Source organism: Plodia interpunctella, chromosome 1 (assembly GCF_027563975.2).
Source record: "Plodia interpunctella isolate USDA-ARS_2022_Savannah chromosome 1, ilPloInte3.2, whole genome shotgun sequence".
NCBI classification, from domain to species: domain Eukaryota; kingdom Metazoa; phylum Arthropoda; class Insecta; order Lepidoptera; family Pyralidae; genus Plodia; species Plodia interpunctella.
In genome coordinates this window covers 9166291-9184793 of record NC_071294.1, presented here as the reverse complement: position 1 = coordinate 9184793, position 18503 = coordinate 9166291, and the positions used below count along the sequence as shown (strand labels likewise).

At 34.6% G+C, this 18503-nt stretch overlaps 1 protein-coding gene and 1 long non-coding RNA gene across 3 annotated transcripts in view; one reads left to right on the top strand and one right to left on the bottom strand.

The window, feature by feature from the left end:
- Positions 1 to 1555: 1555 nt before the first annotated feature.
- The window catches only part of LOC128673359 (uncharacterized protein), a 32246-nt gene continuing 15298 nt past the window's right edge, over positions 1556 to 18503 (top strand). Inside the window, exon 1 of one of the 2 annotated variants that reach the window (XM_053751134.2) lies at positions 1556 to 1806. In XM_053751134.2, coding sequence (XP_053607109.1) covers positions 1755 to 1806 — 52 coding nt within the window. In that variant the 5' untranslated portion in view covers positions 1556 to 1754. Of the gene's footprint in view, positions 1807 to 13227; positions 13376 to 18503 lie in introns of those variants that run through there. The other variant, XM_053751143.1, reaches the window with a different exon arrangement.
- On the bottom strand, positions 12439 to 13239 carry LOC128673392 (uncharacterized). Its single transcript, XR_008405074.1, has 2 exons — positions 13142 to 13239; positions 12439 to 12935 (listed from the first exon to the last, which is right to left on the bottom strand). It is a non-coding gene; the product is annotated as an uncharacterized LOC128673392 (long non-coding RNA).

The following is an 18503-nucleotide window of genomic DNA, read 5'->3' as shown; positions in this document are numbered from 1 at the left end:
ACTATTTGCAAATTGAAAAGGAACTATTAATATAATTGTAATTATTATTAATTATTTTATTTACTTACTTGAGAATGTATGTACGTACTGTACGTAAATATTATATCATCTGGCTATAAATTTTATACTCAATTAGGAGAGCTAAGAGGAAAATTACTTCTACTCTAGTTAACTGGTCAGTTACGGCTACCAGCCTTCAATCACGAAGATTTTCTTGTAATTGCGGTAGTCAATACGGTCACGGCTACACCAACTTTTAGCGCATTACTAACACTGATTTATTTTAACCCATACTCTAAATATTAATGTTATTCATAAAAAAAGTAAAAGCATATAGACAGAACAAGGCCCAACCGCTTAAACTTAAACCACTAACTTTACCTTAAAGTATACTTTATCTGTTATGAATGAGAGGGAAATAATTCAAAATAAGTGTACTATTAGTACATTTTGTGTTTCTGTATAAATATTTTGGACTTCTAGTTTATTTTGTACTAACTATATACGTAACAAATATAATTTCATAGTGAACAACGCAGCCACAAAGGAACGCATTGAGGTGGCTCATTTTTAGAGACCTGATTTGACCTTATGTGCCAAACCTGAGACAAGAAGAAGGACGCTGTTTGGCAGTAATAAAATACGACCTTTATTCTTAAAACTTTATTTACGTGTCATAATCCTGTGTTACGTTAGTACTGATGAAAATTACTTTTTGTGTTTCTTTATAGCTGAGTTTTTAGAGTATTTAGGTCACCAAAGCATTGTGCGGTGACGGTGAAGGGCCTTCTTCAACACTCCACTTTCTCTCGACCTCCAAGTTCACGGCCGCTGTCGGTGTGCTCTAGGAAGATTTTATAGAAAAAAAATCTAAATAATATTTTTTATCGTCAGTTATAGCGTTATCTACTCAACCAATCTTCTTGAATTTTCGCATATATATAATTATGGAGAAGGATATAAGTTACCTTTCATCCCGGAAAAATCTATTGTTCCTGCAGGATTTGCGCAAAACCTATATTCTATTATAGGCGGCGCTATGTAATAAAAACACTAGATGGCGCTGTGTGTATTTTAAATACGGTATGGATATTTTATTTTAACTACCCCAATCCCATTTAAATACAAAAAAAAACTGTTTCCAAGAACATTTAAGCGGGCGAAGACGCTGTTTAAGAGCTAGTAGACATACAAAGCTAAATTTCTTCACCGACTTTCAGGTTTCTTTGGTAAAAGCCTTTTCACAATTTCACAGTCTTTAATAAACTTACACAATTTATTTGTTCTCACGAGTCTGAAAGGCAATTATCCGGTTTTTACATAAAATTACCTAACGGTAATAGATATCACGATATCAGAGCACTAGAAATAGAAAACCTGTTTGTAATCGGCTCTATATAGAGCAGCAGATAGTATTAGTAAATAGAGTCACAAGCAATCATGCAGCTGACCGAGATCATCACAGTAACTGTACAACTGTAGAGCAACAGTGATTGTACACCACTGTAGAGCAGCTATAGTGTTGAGTAGAGCTCATACAAAGAGGCGATGTTCCGCGCAGTCTCTACCGGTCCCTACAGGGCAACACTCGCGTCTCTTCTCGTCTCACACCAGCTGATCGGATCATGACATAAACAGTTTCAAATAAAGCATATTTTTGCATAAACTTGTAATTATATTATATATATAATTGTATAGAGTAGCAGTTGAGTGGTCAATCGTGTTTTGTGCTTTAGCGGTCAAGTGCGGACACGATGCCAGCGGAAATCAAAACAGTTGTGATACATCGTAAAATAACGCCGGAATGTAAGTGTATATAAATAAATTAAAATGTATATATGTATTTTGAATATTTCAATAACTAACTTTTTGTGTAAACAACTATCATAATTTATTTTATTATAGATTGTCGTGCTGTTAATTTTGTAATGTTAATAAAATGCAATTTGGCGTCTATGCAAGTAATTTAATACCTATCAGTGACAGTGACGCGGCCCAGTTTAGTTTTGATCGCATTTAATTCATGAATAAAAATCGTGTCAAAGATCTTTCAATTCTATTTAAACATCTTTATGGGACTAATGAAAGCCGAAAAACATATTTTTAGATTTTTTGTCTGTCAGTCTTTCTATTTGTCTGTTTTTTATATGTTTGTTCGCGCATCACGCAAAAACTTACACTATATGGAATTTGATGCGGTTGTCACAGTATAGCGGATGATCTAACTTAAAACTGGTACCTATAGGTTTCATCGATACATTACTTAGAACTCGAGATATAAACAATAACAAGTTATGAAGAAGAGCGGAAGAATATCAACAATAACAAGTTATGAGCGGAAAAAGCCATAAAACGCGGGCAAAGCCGCGGGAAAAAGCTAGTAAATAAATATAATACAACCCAAGTAGAGTCAAATATGTATATTTTTGAAAATCCTTACTGCAGTGGACTAGACAAATGATTTTAGAAAATAATTTTTTATCGATATTTTCGAATTAATTTCTAATTTAATCTCTAAATTTTGACGGTTTTGGTAACCATGTAATTGAATTATTCTCTCAACAAACTCTTGAATAATAATAATATATAATCTGTGTGTACGAGTATGTGTAACAATAACTGGTTGGGTGTCGTTGCGTTGTGGGCGGAAGGCTGGGATTGATTTATAGATCAATTGTATTGGGTTTCCTTACGTGCAGACACATTAGACATTAGACAGAACGATTGATTTCATTTTATTAGAGTTATTATTATATACATTTCTAGGCCGAGATTTTTTTGGTCTTAAGTTGTTACATAATTTCTCGTCAAAATATATAATATAATAGGACTACTAGATAATAATATATAGAATAGGACCACTAGATAGCCTCCTATAGATGTCGTACGAAACGACTAAGGGACATATAACCTTAGCAGCTAATAGGCAATAACCGCACTCCTAAATAGGGTTGGCGTCAGGCAAGTGGCCGGTCATAAAATCTGAGTCAAATCTTTGAAATTTAAAGGATTATTTTTAAGTGGATACCGGACTTCGGTCACACCTATCGCAGTCGTGAATACTACCGGGAACGCATGAAAGTAAGAAAGAGAGATAAAAGTTTTAAGTAAAAATTTACTTTGTGTGCCAAAATTCACCGTTTATCTTGTCCTACTAACGCTTCTAATGTGTATGACTGTGCGACACCGTTATGCTTGGGGCAACAAAGGGCGATTATATCGTCTTCTCATTCATATTACACAACTAATAAATTTGAGAGCAATGCAAAGTATTGATATAACACATATTTAAGCATTGCCGGGTCTTGGGTCAGCATACATGTGACTTTATTGGTAACTGTGATATTGAAAGACAAGTGTGCAACTCGCAAAACCAGTGTTTGCTCATGCTTCCGCCCCGATAACTTAATAGATTGATTCGTCCACTTTTCCCTAGTTACACGTGCCTTTGTTGCCAAATTCTGCATTGTTTTCACTTTGAAGTATCTATTTAAATTTATGAGTGGGTTGCATCGGTCAACTTTGACATTAACTTTAACCTCGTAATTTGCGTACATTGCGTGTTTCTGCTAAGTTAAAATTAACGTCAACTTTGACGTTTGAAGTCTAGTGACCTAATCAAATAATCTTTAGTACTTCGAATAACGAATCAGAACCGTAATATATTATCATGTGCACGCGGCTCAAGCATCTTATTTAAATGCTATGGTATGAAAAACCCGACTGAAATTGACCATGAAATAATAAAAATAGATATTCTAGATCAAAACAAATTAATAACACACCTTTGATGGATTTGCTAAAATTAACAGTTAGATAAAATATTTTTCATAGCCCAATTATGGAGGAATGTTAGAGGCTGTGCTAGTTTGTTCTTTGCAGTTTCATTCGCCGCCGATACTGAAGATTTTTTATATCGTCTGGAACTCATTAGCTGGCCTACTCGTATTTGCAATAATCGGATCGTCTCAAATAAATCAACATTTTATTTTCGTTTTTTCCAAGCAAGTTTGTTTATTTGGAGTAGCTTTATTATACGTTAGGATTATCCCTACCTACGTGAATTAAAATTAATACAAGAATAATTGTAATGTATTTATGTAAGGACAGAATTATGTATTGCTATATTTTTTTTTTGCACCCACAAGTTCTTGTAACACCTTTTGTACTTTGTGCAGTAAAGTTTAAACAAGTAAAAGATATATGCAAGTATTACTTACAATATTTCCTTTTACAAAGGCTGCGTAGTTGATGTCAAGCAATATTCAATAACCAATAACAATTTAACTAGGATTTTTTTTTTCGTTTTCACAATAGCTTTTACGATAATGTCAGTAAATTGATGTTCAATATACGGAAAAATCCCTGCTTATGCAAATGCATTAAAATAACATTTGCATTCATGACACATTCGGGACTCAGCCTTCGCTGTTGGGATTAACATATTTACTGACATTTCATTAAATCTAGTAAGTATACATAGATACAACAACCACATTTTTTTTCTTAGAGCGTCGATTCGGCGAATCATATTAATGAAGACAATATCGCCACCTATTCACCATTATCTATTTAGTGAAATACACTGCTACACTATAATACCAAATAGTATGATTTGTCACTCGCCATCTCTCCAACTAGGTATATCCACATCAAAAATCTGCTCAATACAATGTTTCCGTTTTGACGTGAAATACAAACACACTTTCACTTTTATTATTATATTATGAAAATATAGATTCTGGGGTAAATAGCTAACTACACTAGGAATTAAAAAATGGTTTAATATTTCTACCGGCAATTTTATTTACTTTTAATTATCACATCCATAGATTCTACAGACAAGACTCAATTATTATAAAATAATGCATTACTTATTATTTTATTTTTTATCATTTCTTAGCATCTCTTAATTTATTATTGAAGCTCAAACTTCGAGCAGAACAGGCCAATGCCAATGACTTGTATGAGTCATGATTGTTGCTACTCTTTGTCCTCAGTTCGCATGAGAGTGTATAGACCATCAAAGCAATAACCTATCGAAATGTTTAATAATAGACAGGCTTGGTATCAGACGGTCATTAAACATACCATGTTAGAATTAATGTTATTCTAGTTATCTATAAATAGTAGTTCATGTAACCAATGTAGTCGCCAGTTAAACTCTTTCTCCATTTTCTTTATACACCTAAGTATTCGTAAAGTTTTTTCGTTATCATGTAAATAGTTTTCCGATTGATGAGGGCGCAGCCTCGATTCAAACCTAGGTTTTTGTAAAAATAACACGCGAAATGGAATAAACATTTATTATTTAAGTAGCTATTTGTAAAGCGGCAATGAAATTCAATCGATAGCAGCAACCCACTCAGGGCTATAGCGTGGTCTAGTTCTGTTTCATTGATCACTATTCGATTGTCTGTTCTTACTTTTAATTTATAGTACAACTAGTTTTAGCTCGTCGCTTCGTCTGCGTAGATAGGCTTAGTTATGCATTATTTTTTCTTCTGTTTTAAGAGTTTGTCCCTAGATTTTAACATTGTTTACGGACAGAAAAAACAAGAAAATTAAAATACTTACTTTCATATCTAAAAAAGCTTATTTACGATAAAAGTTTGTATGATCTTGTGGTTTTACTTAGAAACCTGAGCTCATAGATTTTATTGTCAAACCACAACCGAGCATCCTAAATTGACTGATGGTTGACAACAAAGTATCCACCAGCATTTAAAGGAAAGTTTTATCTTCATATTTAGCGCAGATAACTTAACCACTTCAATATACTTTTTTGATCCTCATGACACAAATTTAGTCGCTAATAGCTAACTTTTTATTTTTCTTGTTAAATAAGAAGTATTACCGAACAATCTGTAATTTATATATCAAATAATAAAAGTGAATAAAGACTAGCGACATTTATTATTATATGTTTATAGGATACAATAGCAACGTTTACAGTTACTTTTGAATGCACATGTTAGACGAGGGCAAACGGATGTGATAGAAGAAAGTAGAGGAAACATTCCTTTCAACATTTTTAATGGGACTAAGTTTATTGTGACTTATTAAATAGTTATGTCCGTCAGAATTGTAGTACCGCATGGATTTTGTACAAAGGGGGATCACAATATTATTTTAAGGAATATTTAAGTAAATTAAGGAAATCGTTCTAGAAATATACACAATGATTTTTTCTCAGAAATTCAAATACTAAAAAAGGTCACAAGCATTAGATATCTTTATTTTATTGTTTTTGAAATTTTCATTCTTAAACTTATAAAATAAATATTTCCACAAATTTCATTCATTTCATTCAACTGGCTTGTCATTACCACAGTATAATAAATAGGTGCCTAGTGTCATTTGTATTACTTACTGTCCTAAATTTTGGTATTTAATACAATCTATTGTTACTAAGCTCAAACTCTTTCTGATTTCACTCACAATCAAGAATAACAATGTCTGCCAATAAAATTGACATAACAATTTAAACAAGTGATATATAGCTTTTTCCTTCATTTAAATTCAGCCATCACCCGCTCGCCTTGTACAAAGGTCAGCATATGTTAACTAAAGAAATACAGGACACCTAGGTACCAGATATTTTTATTTTACATTATTGTGTATTGTTCTTGTATGCTATTCCAATAATAACTTGTTTGTTTGTTACTATGTTTTATAGCTCTCTGAACTTATATTTGCTTTAGGGAAAACATATATTTGCTGCACTAAGTGTAAGTTATAGGAAACTAATGATCTTCGGGAACAATTAACATATACTTACTTAGTTACTTAATGCTATTTAAACAAAACGAATGCCTAAGCAATTATAATTGTGTAGTATTTTTAATAACATAGATTAAAAATAATTTTGTTAGCCATCTTATTTACTATAATACTCATAATTACTTTCCACAAGTAGATAAAAGACTCCCTCAATATTCTCTGTTTTTTCTTATTATCTTTCCACTTTTTATCGACATAAAAATAACACTGCCCCGGTAGGAAGGCTCGTGGGTTTGATATCTGGTCGAGTACTGATTTTTTTTAACAAAATGTATATTTAAAAAGACCATTTGAAAAATCTCACGCTGCGTTTATTCATTCTTAGGAATTTATTTGCACAGGGAATTGACTGCAGTGCAAAGCATGTAAATAAATATATTATACGGATGGATGAGTAAATAGTACATACGCCCACACTTGGTTGTTGCGACATACTCAATGTGACAAACTAATCATTTGGTAATATATAGGTCACACTATCATATGTGAGGCCAAAGTTCAAACACAACCAGAAGGATGTATGTTTCATCAACTTGATAGGTTCAGTTGATAATACCTAATGTTTGTTATTGTATTGTATGGATAATTTTATAAGTATTATACTACATTATATTGAATGTGCAAGTAAATTTTATTATTATACTTTTGCACTTTGCATGTACGAGTATGTAAAGCTACTTAGGTATGATATAAAAATAACAATAGTGTTTTATTTAAAAGTACTTCTTTACGCAAACAAATTATCCCGGTCTGTCCGTATTATCATGTATTTACAGGATTCCCAGGGAAGTGAAGTGCCGCATTCACGCCGGTCTGGGATAGAAAAATAAACATAGAATTATCCAAGGCTCGAAATTGGGGATTCTTCTCACACGCTTCATCGTAATGTCATATCGTAATCGTAATGTGATACCTTCAAATATACTCTGAAATGCACGTTATAATATCACGATGTCATCACCAAGGAGCAATATATGGAATAGGAAAACATCTTCTTTTACGACAAATCACACAGATTGAGTTAACTCAAAGTAAGTTGGAGGCTTGTGTTAAGGGATACTAATTCAACGATACTATATTTTATAACATCCAATATTTACTATTTTTGTCCGCTCTCCGCCTGAAAGTTGCCTTTTTGTTTTGAAACTCATGGCTTTGTCTGCCCCGTAAAGGAATCTGTGAGGTTCCGTTCCGAGGCTAATCAAATAATAATTTCACCGCGCTCTCACTTGTGTAATGGTGAATTAATAATAGTTCATCGTTTCACAAGTTCACCACCAGAACGTTTAGTTTACAACATTTTGTTTTTTTGGTCACGCGTTTTAAACACATTTCGAAAATACCACTTACATGTGATTGTTGAATGCAAATAACTTAGTAGACATTGCAGGCTGTGATTGTAAGTAAACGTAAAAATAATTGTTCTTTACTAGTTAACTAAAATATAAAATCAGTGAACAAAAAATCAATAATGTCATTAATTACAACAAATTCATTGTGATATTTATAATATTTATTTATAGAAAAAGGTTTATTTCACATAATAACATAATTATTATTAAATTAAAACTAGACAATATAATATTATAATTAAATGAATAGGTAAATAGACTAATTACATTATTTTTTCTCTGCGTTTAATATACTTTAGGTTCACAATAATTAATTCTGAACATGCGTCTATAAATTTTGAATAATTATGTAGGTATTTATTATTCATGATAGAAATTATAAAATAATAAGACATAATAACATAAAAAATCTGTATACAGCGCGGCAAAAGTCTCAAAGGCCTCGATAGCCTCGGTTGAGTGACATATCACTCGACCATTTCAACTATCTCCACACAAAAAAGAAGTCATATGAGAGACAAACAAATAAACACTTTCAAATAATTCGCCGCTCGACAATCTCTAGCAAAGTACCTAGGTATCGTAAATAAAAAATATTCGTTACGATAAGTATTGTTTTTTTAGTTAGGAAAAGTAACATGCAGTTTTCCTCTAACATGCCTTGTATTTACAATATGATACGATTGTTTCAATGAGACGTGTGATCGCTTTAATTTATTCTTATTCATAAACACAATATTTTATTATTATTTTGCAATCCCTTTGTTTAAAACTCTTTGTGATAAAATTACATCATCGACATCATATACAAAACAAATATTACACGATGAGGATTTATTTTTAATTGTAAACATTACAGTGATTATAATCGTTTCTCAAAATGTCTCAATCTCGATCTGGGGGTCTATTATCGTAATTCCGAAGATACGCGAATTTCGTCGAAGTCACGTACCGATAACGGATAAAACTTGGGAGAAAGATCCTAGTATCTGCTTCTGATATGGCCGATTGCTGGATTCGAGGCACGTACTCACGTTTTTAAAAAATGCTTCAGTCCTATCTAAAGTGAAAAGAAATATGTTATATTATAATCAACCTTTCCAAAAAAGGTTAACTTACCTACTAATATTTAGTAGGATAGAACTGGGAATTATTTAGAAATAATCAAGGCATTTATTTGTTCTTCTGGTTTAATATGTATAGTGTGTAGATAGATTTTACGACATTTTTGGGAATATACAAATGATATTGATGAGTCCAGAATATAATTGATGTATTTTTAAACGAGGATCCCTATAATATTTTTTAAAAGCACAAAAGCCTCGTGTTGTTCAGAATATCAATATTTTAGGCAAGCTAGGAATAAGTACGTACAATATGTTGTTTGTAAAATGCAATAGAATTTTTTAACAAATGTCATTGTGTAACTTACATAATATACTTATGATGTAAAATAATAATGTTGCAAAAACTTGACGCATTCAAATTCATAGTTTCGCATTAGAATTAAAATGCGATCCCATTTTTTTAAACATTGACGTTATTAAATATTTCAAATCTCATATTATATATATTCATTTAATCAGACTTCAGTAGCCTAATTTCCAATGTTTTTAAATGATAAATTATTGAGGTTAACTCTTAACTACAAATAAATAGGTCAAACAATAATAATGTGTATTTTTAACGTAAACAATTATTCGGTACTTATTAACATAAACCAACTCCAGCGGTGATATCGCTGTAGCATAAACGAAGCGTAACAATAATAATAAATAATAAGTGTACCTACGAGTGATTCTGTACACTAGGATTTGTAAATCAATATTACACGCACCGAAGCCAGAATATTAATTAATAAATTTAATAATCCTAACTATTTACTTATTTCAAAATAGTAGGTACAGTCACAATTGTAAAATGTATGCAAATTCATCATCATTATTATACTGACTAACACAAAATAACAACTCGCTACAACACATGCACACATGTAGGCTTAGCTTTTTCTTTTAACACCAATTTGCATTGTATTACTCATGTTTTGTGTATATAAATATTTCTTTCCTTCTTTCTTTGCTATGAAACTCAAATATACGTCCGTATTGGTCGCTGCATCTCCGACACATGTTTGGTGGTCGGCCAACTAGAGGTTAGTGTACGATTGCACGTGGTCTGGTCATTGCAATGCAATAAGTATTGTACGCGTCGCTAGGTCGCGCTAAAAATATCGAGTTATCACACTCGGCGTCGAATTGCCAGTACGTGACACGTTGTAGGTGTGACGACGACCCCCCATGAGAACCCATAGGATGTGAGGTCGTATTTCGAAACTGCTTGTGATTGTTAAATTGCAGTTTAGATTTAAAAAAAATAAGATCCTTATTATACTCGACGTATTAAAACAAATATGTTGAACGATCGACGATGCTCAAAATTGACGTATGCAATACGTAGGTCATTAACACGTGCGTATAAAAATGCATCAATAGCATAACTCAAGGGGAAACTAATTGCGTTATATGCCTCGTCATGCGATGATCTTTGGCCCACAATTTGTTGTTCAGATTTTTTTATAAATAAAATAGATGTACTGATTCAGTGGTCATTTTACGATACAACCGAACCGATACGCTTTCTCCACAATGAAAATAAAAAAAAACAAAAAGTTGGCATGTACGAGTATTATTGGCATCTATAAATTACTTTTGGTTTTTTCTCTTGAATAACATTCGCTTCATATTTTTATGGTTGTTTTATTAATGAACATTTGTCATGACTACTTTCATCTCATCTTAAATATCATCAAATCAAATAAGAGATAACGATACACCTACTAGATCATGATCAAGGCTTTGTAAGGTAAAAATGAAGCCAAGCCGTTAAGTTAGACCCATGGATTTTTTTAGTAAGTACTTCAACGAAGTACCTGCTAATTCCATGGTTAGACCCAGCTCAAACTAGCTACTATCAGTACCTACAAATTGTTGTCTTTAGGTTATTCGGATATTTGAAAATTCTAACACTGGCCACTAAAAAAATAAAAGCGATGAAGGATTGCTGCTGGATGAAATCTTCTGCAGCCAATATCGAGAAGGCGGGCACCGCGACGACGCTGCGCTCGACCGAGCTCATTGCCCTCACTTTCCTGGCGCAGTTCTAGGTCAAGGAGTTGGGTAATCAAGGTTGCCTAATGTTTATTGATACATTTGTTTTAGGTACTGCATTTTACGTTCAAGATCTATATTATAAGGAATAATAAATAGGAATAAACATTGTACATACATAATATGTATAATGACAATGATTTAAATATTATCAGATGATTAAATTTTGAGTTAGTGGGTCAGTATAGTATCTATCCATCTAAAATCACGTATCAAGCTAGTTTTGAAGATTCTATATGGGAATTAAGATATTATAATCTACAGTTGAATCAACGTGAAATAGTACTCAAATACTAATTAATGATACAGTTCCACTGCTGGGCATGGCACAGGTGTCTCAAACTGCGTCTCACATAACAATCGTAGCTAGGTAGGTACCTATGAACAATAGCTGTCCTTCTAAAACTGTGGTTAAAAATCTTTCGTGGCTATTAAAAAAAGGCTATGGTCGCACTTCATAATTTATACAGAAAAAGTATTTGATAAATTTAAGGATGTTTACGGCTACTCGGCAATAGATGGCGCCATATTCTAAGGTAATATTCACGATATAAAGTACAAATATTATTTCTTGTATTTGACGTTTAAATCAAATACAACAAATTAATACAATTCTTTAATATTTAGGAAGTTAAGTAATTAAGGAAATTAAGTGCCCTTTCTGTAATGGCGTGGATTCAGTCGAAAGAAATTGGTACATAGGTACTTCTTCAGGTGTGCCATCTACCATCAAGTAGAAATTCTACATACTCAGAATACAGAATCGCATTTTTTTCTTACAATGCCGGCTATACATTATCGCGATACAGTTTGCCGAACTTTGGCGGATTTGGCATACATTGCTGATTTTCCATTGCATATAAATACTACGTTCACGCATTCACGTCGGGATCTGTTTAATTATGACGACAGTCTGTGGTCGCTTGCCAAACAGTTCGCCATTCGCGTCGGCATGTCGTCTGTTCGAGTTCGGCGATAATGTGTAGCCGACTGGTGAGGTAGGTACTTAATCACGCAAAATTTTCTCTGGCCGGACACATTTCGATGAAATTTAATACCCAGAAACTATGTATTTAATCATTTATCATAACATTATTTATACTGCGGCATATTTGTTATAATAAGAATCACCTACGTTTATTTGGTTTTTCGAGGTTTGTATTGATTACGGAAATATATTTTTATTTTATAGTAATGAAGAAGATGTCATTGACAAAGCTTCTGTCACGTCTCCGGCGCTGCGGGGCTCTCGAGTCTCGACTGTCCCACGCGAGTTTAATCATTTGATAGCGTCCAATTAATCATTTGTTCCATAACTAGATATTTGCTGGTGGTTTCTCACGAGCTTATCGTCGCACATGGTCTTCGCAACATCGGCCGAGCTGCTTCACCCCTCCAGGCCCACGTGGGTAGATGGCGGGTGGAGCCGGCACAAAACGTGCTGAGTATTATAATAATGCCTAGTCGATTCGATTATTTTTATGCTTAATAACACATTCCCATCTCATTATTCATATAGATGTAGGTTTCCGTAAGGAACAATATCTTCCTATTTTTGAAAGTTAGATATCAATCAAGACATTTCGATTCCGATCTGGAGCTGGTTTCGATTCCAATCAATAGACCAGTTTTTCTGAAAATATACGCAATATATTTACTTACGCTCGTTTTATTGTTTTAATCAGTACATGCCAATCAAGCACTGAAGCACATCTCTTCTTTACGGTTTATGTATTTTATAGTTTGATACTTCACAGAAAATCTACTTTTGTAAATGTTTTTAGATTGGAAACAAAAAAGACAACGTTAATACATATAACATTCAAGAATCATAAATACTTAATGATTTTCCTTCAATATCCTTTTCGAAAACAATTTTTTTCAATGAAAACCGCAAAACTTGTTGGAAATTTTTGCTCGATATTGTCGCGTCAAAAGGTCTAATAAAACTCCAGTGTGTAGCGGCGCGCGCGCAGTCTCGAGAGATCTCACGCGTCGACAAGCTAACCGTTGCTTGGTTCAGTCAATATTCGTATTTAGAATTGCGTCCTAACTGAAGAAAAATGGGGAAATGTAAGTTGTTTATATCACATAATAGCAGCGTTTTACCTACCAATAAAACGCTTATTAATTTACTTACCTTATTCGAAGCTTATTTAATTTGAGATAGGCATTTCCCTTCCCGCCTTATATTTCTATTTCTTTCTACCCCATATTGCCCCCTCTTTCCACCCCCACCACCTGGCAGTGGGGATTGTCCGTTGTTGGACAGTTCCCCATTTCAATAGTCATTGAGTCGAAAATATACCAGGCAGAGTTTCATCATAAGCTTCGAATAAGGTAAGTAAATTAATAAGCGTTTTATTGGTAGGTAAAACGCTGCTATTAATTTGACTTGACCGTTATTCGAAGCTTATTTAATTTGAGACCTGTTTGTTATCGCCTGGTGGTGGTGAATAATAAAAGACGCCTAATGTGATTATGTATGGAAATGAGTATTCATTTTAAGTGAGGCTAAAATAAAACGTTCTGATGTAATGATACATGGGTATTTATATTATGAAAAAATAAATAATAATTTCATAACCAACTTGAAATTATATTAAGCAAATAGCCATCTATAACAATAAATCAAATAATAATATATCCATTGCTTATGAATATACCCACATTAAATACATTTTCTAATCAGCTACACTAAAAAGTGCAGTTACAGAAGGGGTGACTGATGCAGGCATAACTTCTCGTCTATAAAATTTACAAAAAGTGTTACTTGATCGCCAATTTCCTCTTGACAATACATCTTGTAACGGGTAATTGTCCAACCAATTTTTCGAAGCTACAGCTGATCGTATGCTTCCTGGAGTAGCTGTTATGCCTGAATCTTTCATTATGGTTTTAACCCAACCCCCTATGATAGTTCGAGAAGCTGGTTTTGGCTTGCCTTTAGTATTTACAAACAATGTATTACATTTGCTGGAGTTTCTAATGTCGTTCAGTAAATCAATTGTATGTTTTATCCAAAAAACAGGATCCAGGTTACGACTTCCTGGATTTGTACTTAACCTCCAGCCTGATTGCCTATAATCTACGGAATCTGTCTTAGATCCGAATATTGGCCAAAAAACAACTGAATCTTCAAAGAGGTTACAATGATTTGGATCTACGCTAAGTAAGGTTAAATCATGAACCCTTCTGCCTGAACATAACAACAAAAGGACAGCGGTATGACGTTGGGTCTGAAAAATGTTAGTTACATCTATGTTATAATTTTCTATATAAGAGGCTAAAACATCTATGTTCCAAATTGGTGGTTTTTGATGGCACGGTTTTTGTAATGATATAGATTTCAAAACTTGTTTAACCACAGGATGTGAACTCAAAGTCCCTGAACATTCTACATTGCATAGAGTGGAAATTGCAGATTTATGTACTAAAATAGTGTTGTATGATAATTTATGTTGCAAATGTAACTCAGCTAAGTATTTAGCAAGGTCATTGCCATTAGGGCTATACTGGTCAATTCCCTGGTCTCTGGCCCACACTAACCATTTTTTCCAGGCGCAATCATATATTTTTCGAGTTGATGGTCTCCAAGATTTTTGGAGAAGACTGATTTGTTCATTACTCCAATCTTTTAAATTATTTACCCACCCCCACATTTCCACACTTCCAGTGTCATATGGTGCACATTCGGAGGTGGGAGGCCTGTCGTTACGTCTATTAGGGCTTCTTCTAGATTCAGAAGTGTAAACGGAGGGGCTAAAGCTCGTGCTTTCACATCTGCTCTCCAGAAAACTCGTTCCCATCGGGGAACCACTAGTAGGTAAATCCCCTGGCACTGGTTCAAATGACTTAATACCCTGGGAATGAGAAAAGGTGGGGGGAATACCCACGCCAGAGGATAATTCCAAAGCTGTGAGAATGCGTCGTGAAACAATGCTTGACGATCGTTCATGTCTAGGGAGACATAATTGATTACTACATGTGCGCGACTGGACGCAAATAGATCGATTAGGGGAATTCCCCATTTCTTGAATATTTTCTGAGTACTGTTGGGAAGGAGATGCCATTCTGGAGTTTGTCTCAACCTCGACAGATGATCGGCATGTCCATTGTACATCCCTGGGATGTGATGTATTTTTAGGTGTATTTGATATTCTTTGAGAATCTGATATATCCGGTAAGTCAGATTTAACAGAGGAGTCGATCTGGTACCTCCTTCGTGACGGAGATATGCTATTACGGTTCTGTTGTCGCACTGCACTAAAAGAGTGCTGTGACTCAGGCGTTGACAATGATCTTGTAAAACTTTTAAGATTGCGAGCATTTCTTTTTAATTGCAATGAAGGTTTTGTTCGAAATGTGTCCAAAACCCCGATAGCGCTAGGTTGTCTAATCGAGCTCCCCATGCCAAATCCGATGCATCCGTGGTAAGGTAGTGTGAGGGTGGAGACACATGAATGAGCGATGGGCGCCTGCAGTTCAGCAACCACCACCTCAGATTCTCTCTGGCGTCCAGAGGGATCTTGTGTTGATACTTGGGATTTCTTTTCACTAAAATATTGAGAAGATTCAATAGAGCGCGATAATTCAGGCGACCCAGTGGTACAGTGAAGCTGGCAAAATTCAGGAGCCCCACTAGACTTTGCAAGTCCGCGAGATTTGTGCTGCCTCTTTCTAGCATCGATGTCAGTTTGGACGTCAATGAAGGAAGCTTTTCCTCGGGTAGTTGTCTCTGATTGATCCATGGGTCCCAATTGATGCCCAAGTATGTTAGTGATTTTGACGGCACTAGGATCGACTTGTTGTAATTTATAATCCATCCTAATGTCTCTAAAGTTTGTATTGCCAATCGAACGTGATGTTGAAGTGTGGTCCTGTCTTGATGAGCGAGCAAAAAATCGTCCAAGAACACCACTATCCGGACATCCTGCTGCCTGAGTACTTGGGCAATCCAGTTGGTTAAACTGGCGAAAGTTTTGGGTGCCGTACTCAGGCCAAAGGGTAAACAAGTCATCTCCAATAACTGGCCTTGATACATTAGCCGAAGGAACCTCCTGTGGCTGCGGGCGACAGGAAGATGGAAGTAGGCCTGTGATAGATCTACTTTGCAGAGCCAATCTCTCGGTTGCAAAAAGTCTGGAATTCGGGACATGTTGAGCAGCCGGAATTTTTCTGTCATTATAAATGCATTTAGTGCCTTTAAATTGAATATCGGGCGAGATGTCCCGTCGCTCTTGGGAACAAGAAAAATTGAGGATAGAAAGCTCGGTCCTGGCACTGCTTTTGCTAGGACTTTTTGGTCTATCATTTGGTCTATTATTGCAGACATTTCGTTTGATGGTGGCACACTTGGATGGTTCCTCAAAGCATCTATGTGAACCAAAGGTGGCTTGCGATAAAAGGGTATGCGATACCCTTTTAGAATCTTTAATACATAATTTGGAGCATTTAATTGTTCCCATTCGCGAATGAATTCTTTCAGACGGCCCGCTCGAAACTGCTTCGAGTCAAAATTTTTTTCGCTTATTATCATTATTATTTCCTGACTGCGATGCTGACCTTTTTTGACCAGATTTGTTTTGACTTTGACCTCTTGTATTGGTACGAGAGGAATGGTTTCGAAAGGAATTTCGATTGTTCGGTGCTGTCGAACGATGATTATATCCTTGCGAAGGATAATGGGTATTGCAACCACCTTGCGGAGTTGGGTTATGGCAATGTGTGGCATGCGAGTAGTGCATGTTACTACATGACCCATTGAAACAACCTTGCGTAGGTTTTTTGCGCGCAGCCCCCTGCGAGGAGGTGCTAGGTTTAGGCTCAGCCTGCGAGGTAGAGCTATTATTCTTTTTAACTGGCCAAAAACACTTACGGACTCCACCGGCCTTTTCAATCGCATTTGAGAATTTCTCAGGATTGAATAAATATGTAGCTGTCGGTGGTATCTTTTTTAAATGTGTTTTAACTAATGGGTCCTTAACTTGCTTTGTAACACAATCTCTACGCATCTGAAAAATTTCAGCTCTGTGGCCACAAATGATCTGCAATAAATCTGTAGATGTTTTAAGAAACTCCCCTGTGGAAAAAAGCTCATTAATTTTTCCGTGTAGGGAATCATAAGAAAGGTTATCAGAGTCCTTAGCCCAGCATAACAACTCCTGCAAGACTGTTTGCAATGAATCCCTCTGCTTGACAGCACACATTGTCAGGGCAGCGAATGCTCGGTCAGCATGTATCAAATGACGGGGGGCGTCATATTGTTTTACTTCCTCATTTAATTCAATATCTGTATAACCAGGAGTATGGTTATATAATTTTTGAGTTTCTAAATATCTTATTGCATTCCATTCAGAATTATCTAAATGTTGAAAATGATTAAGCAAGTTCAAATGCTCAGAAGAGGTTTTCGGCATGATTGGCTCCTTAAGTTTAGTTTCAATATTAAACGAAAATGGTTTTTCATTATCTTTAACATTATCGGGAGGCAATTCTGTAAAATCATTATACAAATTTTGGCTAACGCCAGACAGAATAGAAATAGCATCATTATCGGAATAATTATTAAGTGGCAAACTCACGGTTTGTTCATCTCTTCTCATTAATTGCTTGCGAAGGTTTCGTATTTCTTTTGAGAGTTTATGCACTTTACGATGAGATTTCCTTCTGCGCCCTCCTCTTTTTTTGAGGCGCTTACGGTCACATTCCGATGAACTCGTTGATGAAGAGGATGAGCTGCTACTAGATGAAGATGAACTGCTTCTATTACGAGAACGCTGCTTCTCTTTATTTACACCAGATGGTCCTGCCACTGGTTCTATTATTTCTTCATTAACATTCATGCTATAAATGTCGAAAACTTAATAAAAACAAAATATTTTTGAGGGTAGGAAAAGTATAAATTGTTTAAATATAAATTTAAATCATTAGATAATCGAACGAAAATTCGTTAAAAGTTTATTCATTCACATAAGTAAACAATTATTGACAGGTAATCTATTTTTAGCTTTTAACTAAATTGAATATTATGACCGATACTACAGCCAATTCATATTTTATTGTCTCCTGTCATTAAATTGTCATCATCAAATTATAAAATTCATCAATGGTGAACGAGAATAATAGAAAAATTGTAACTCACGTTCGTGTTGTAACCTTACACAATATTCACTATGGTTTCTCGACGTGAAAAGGTTTT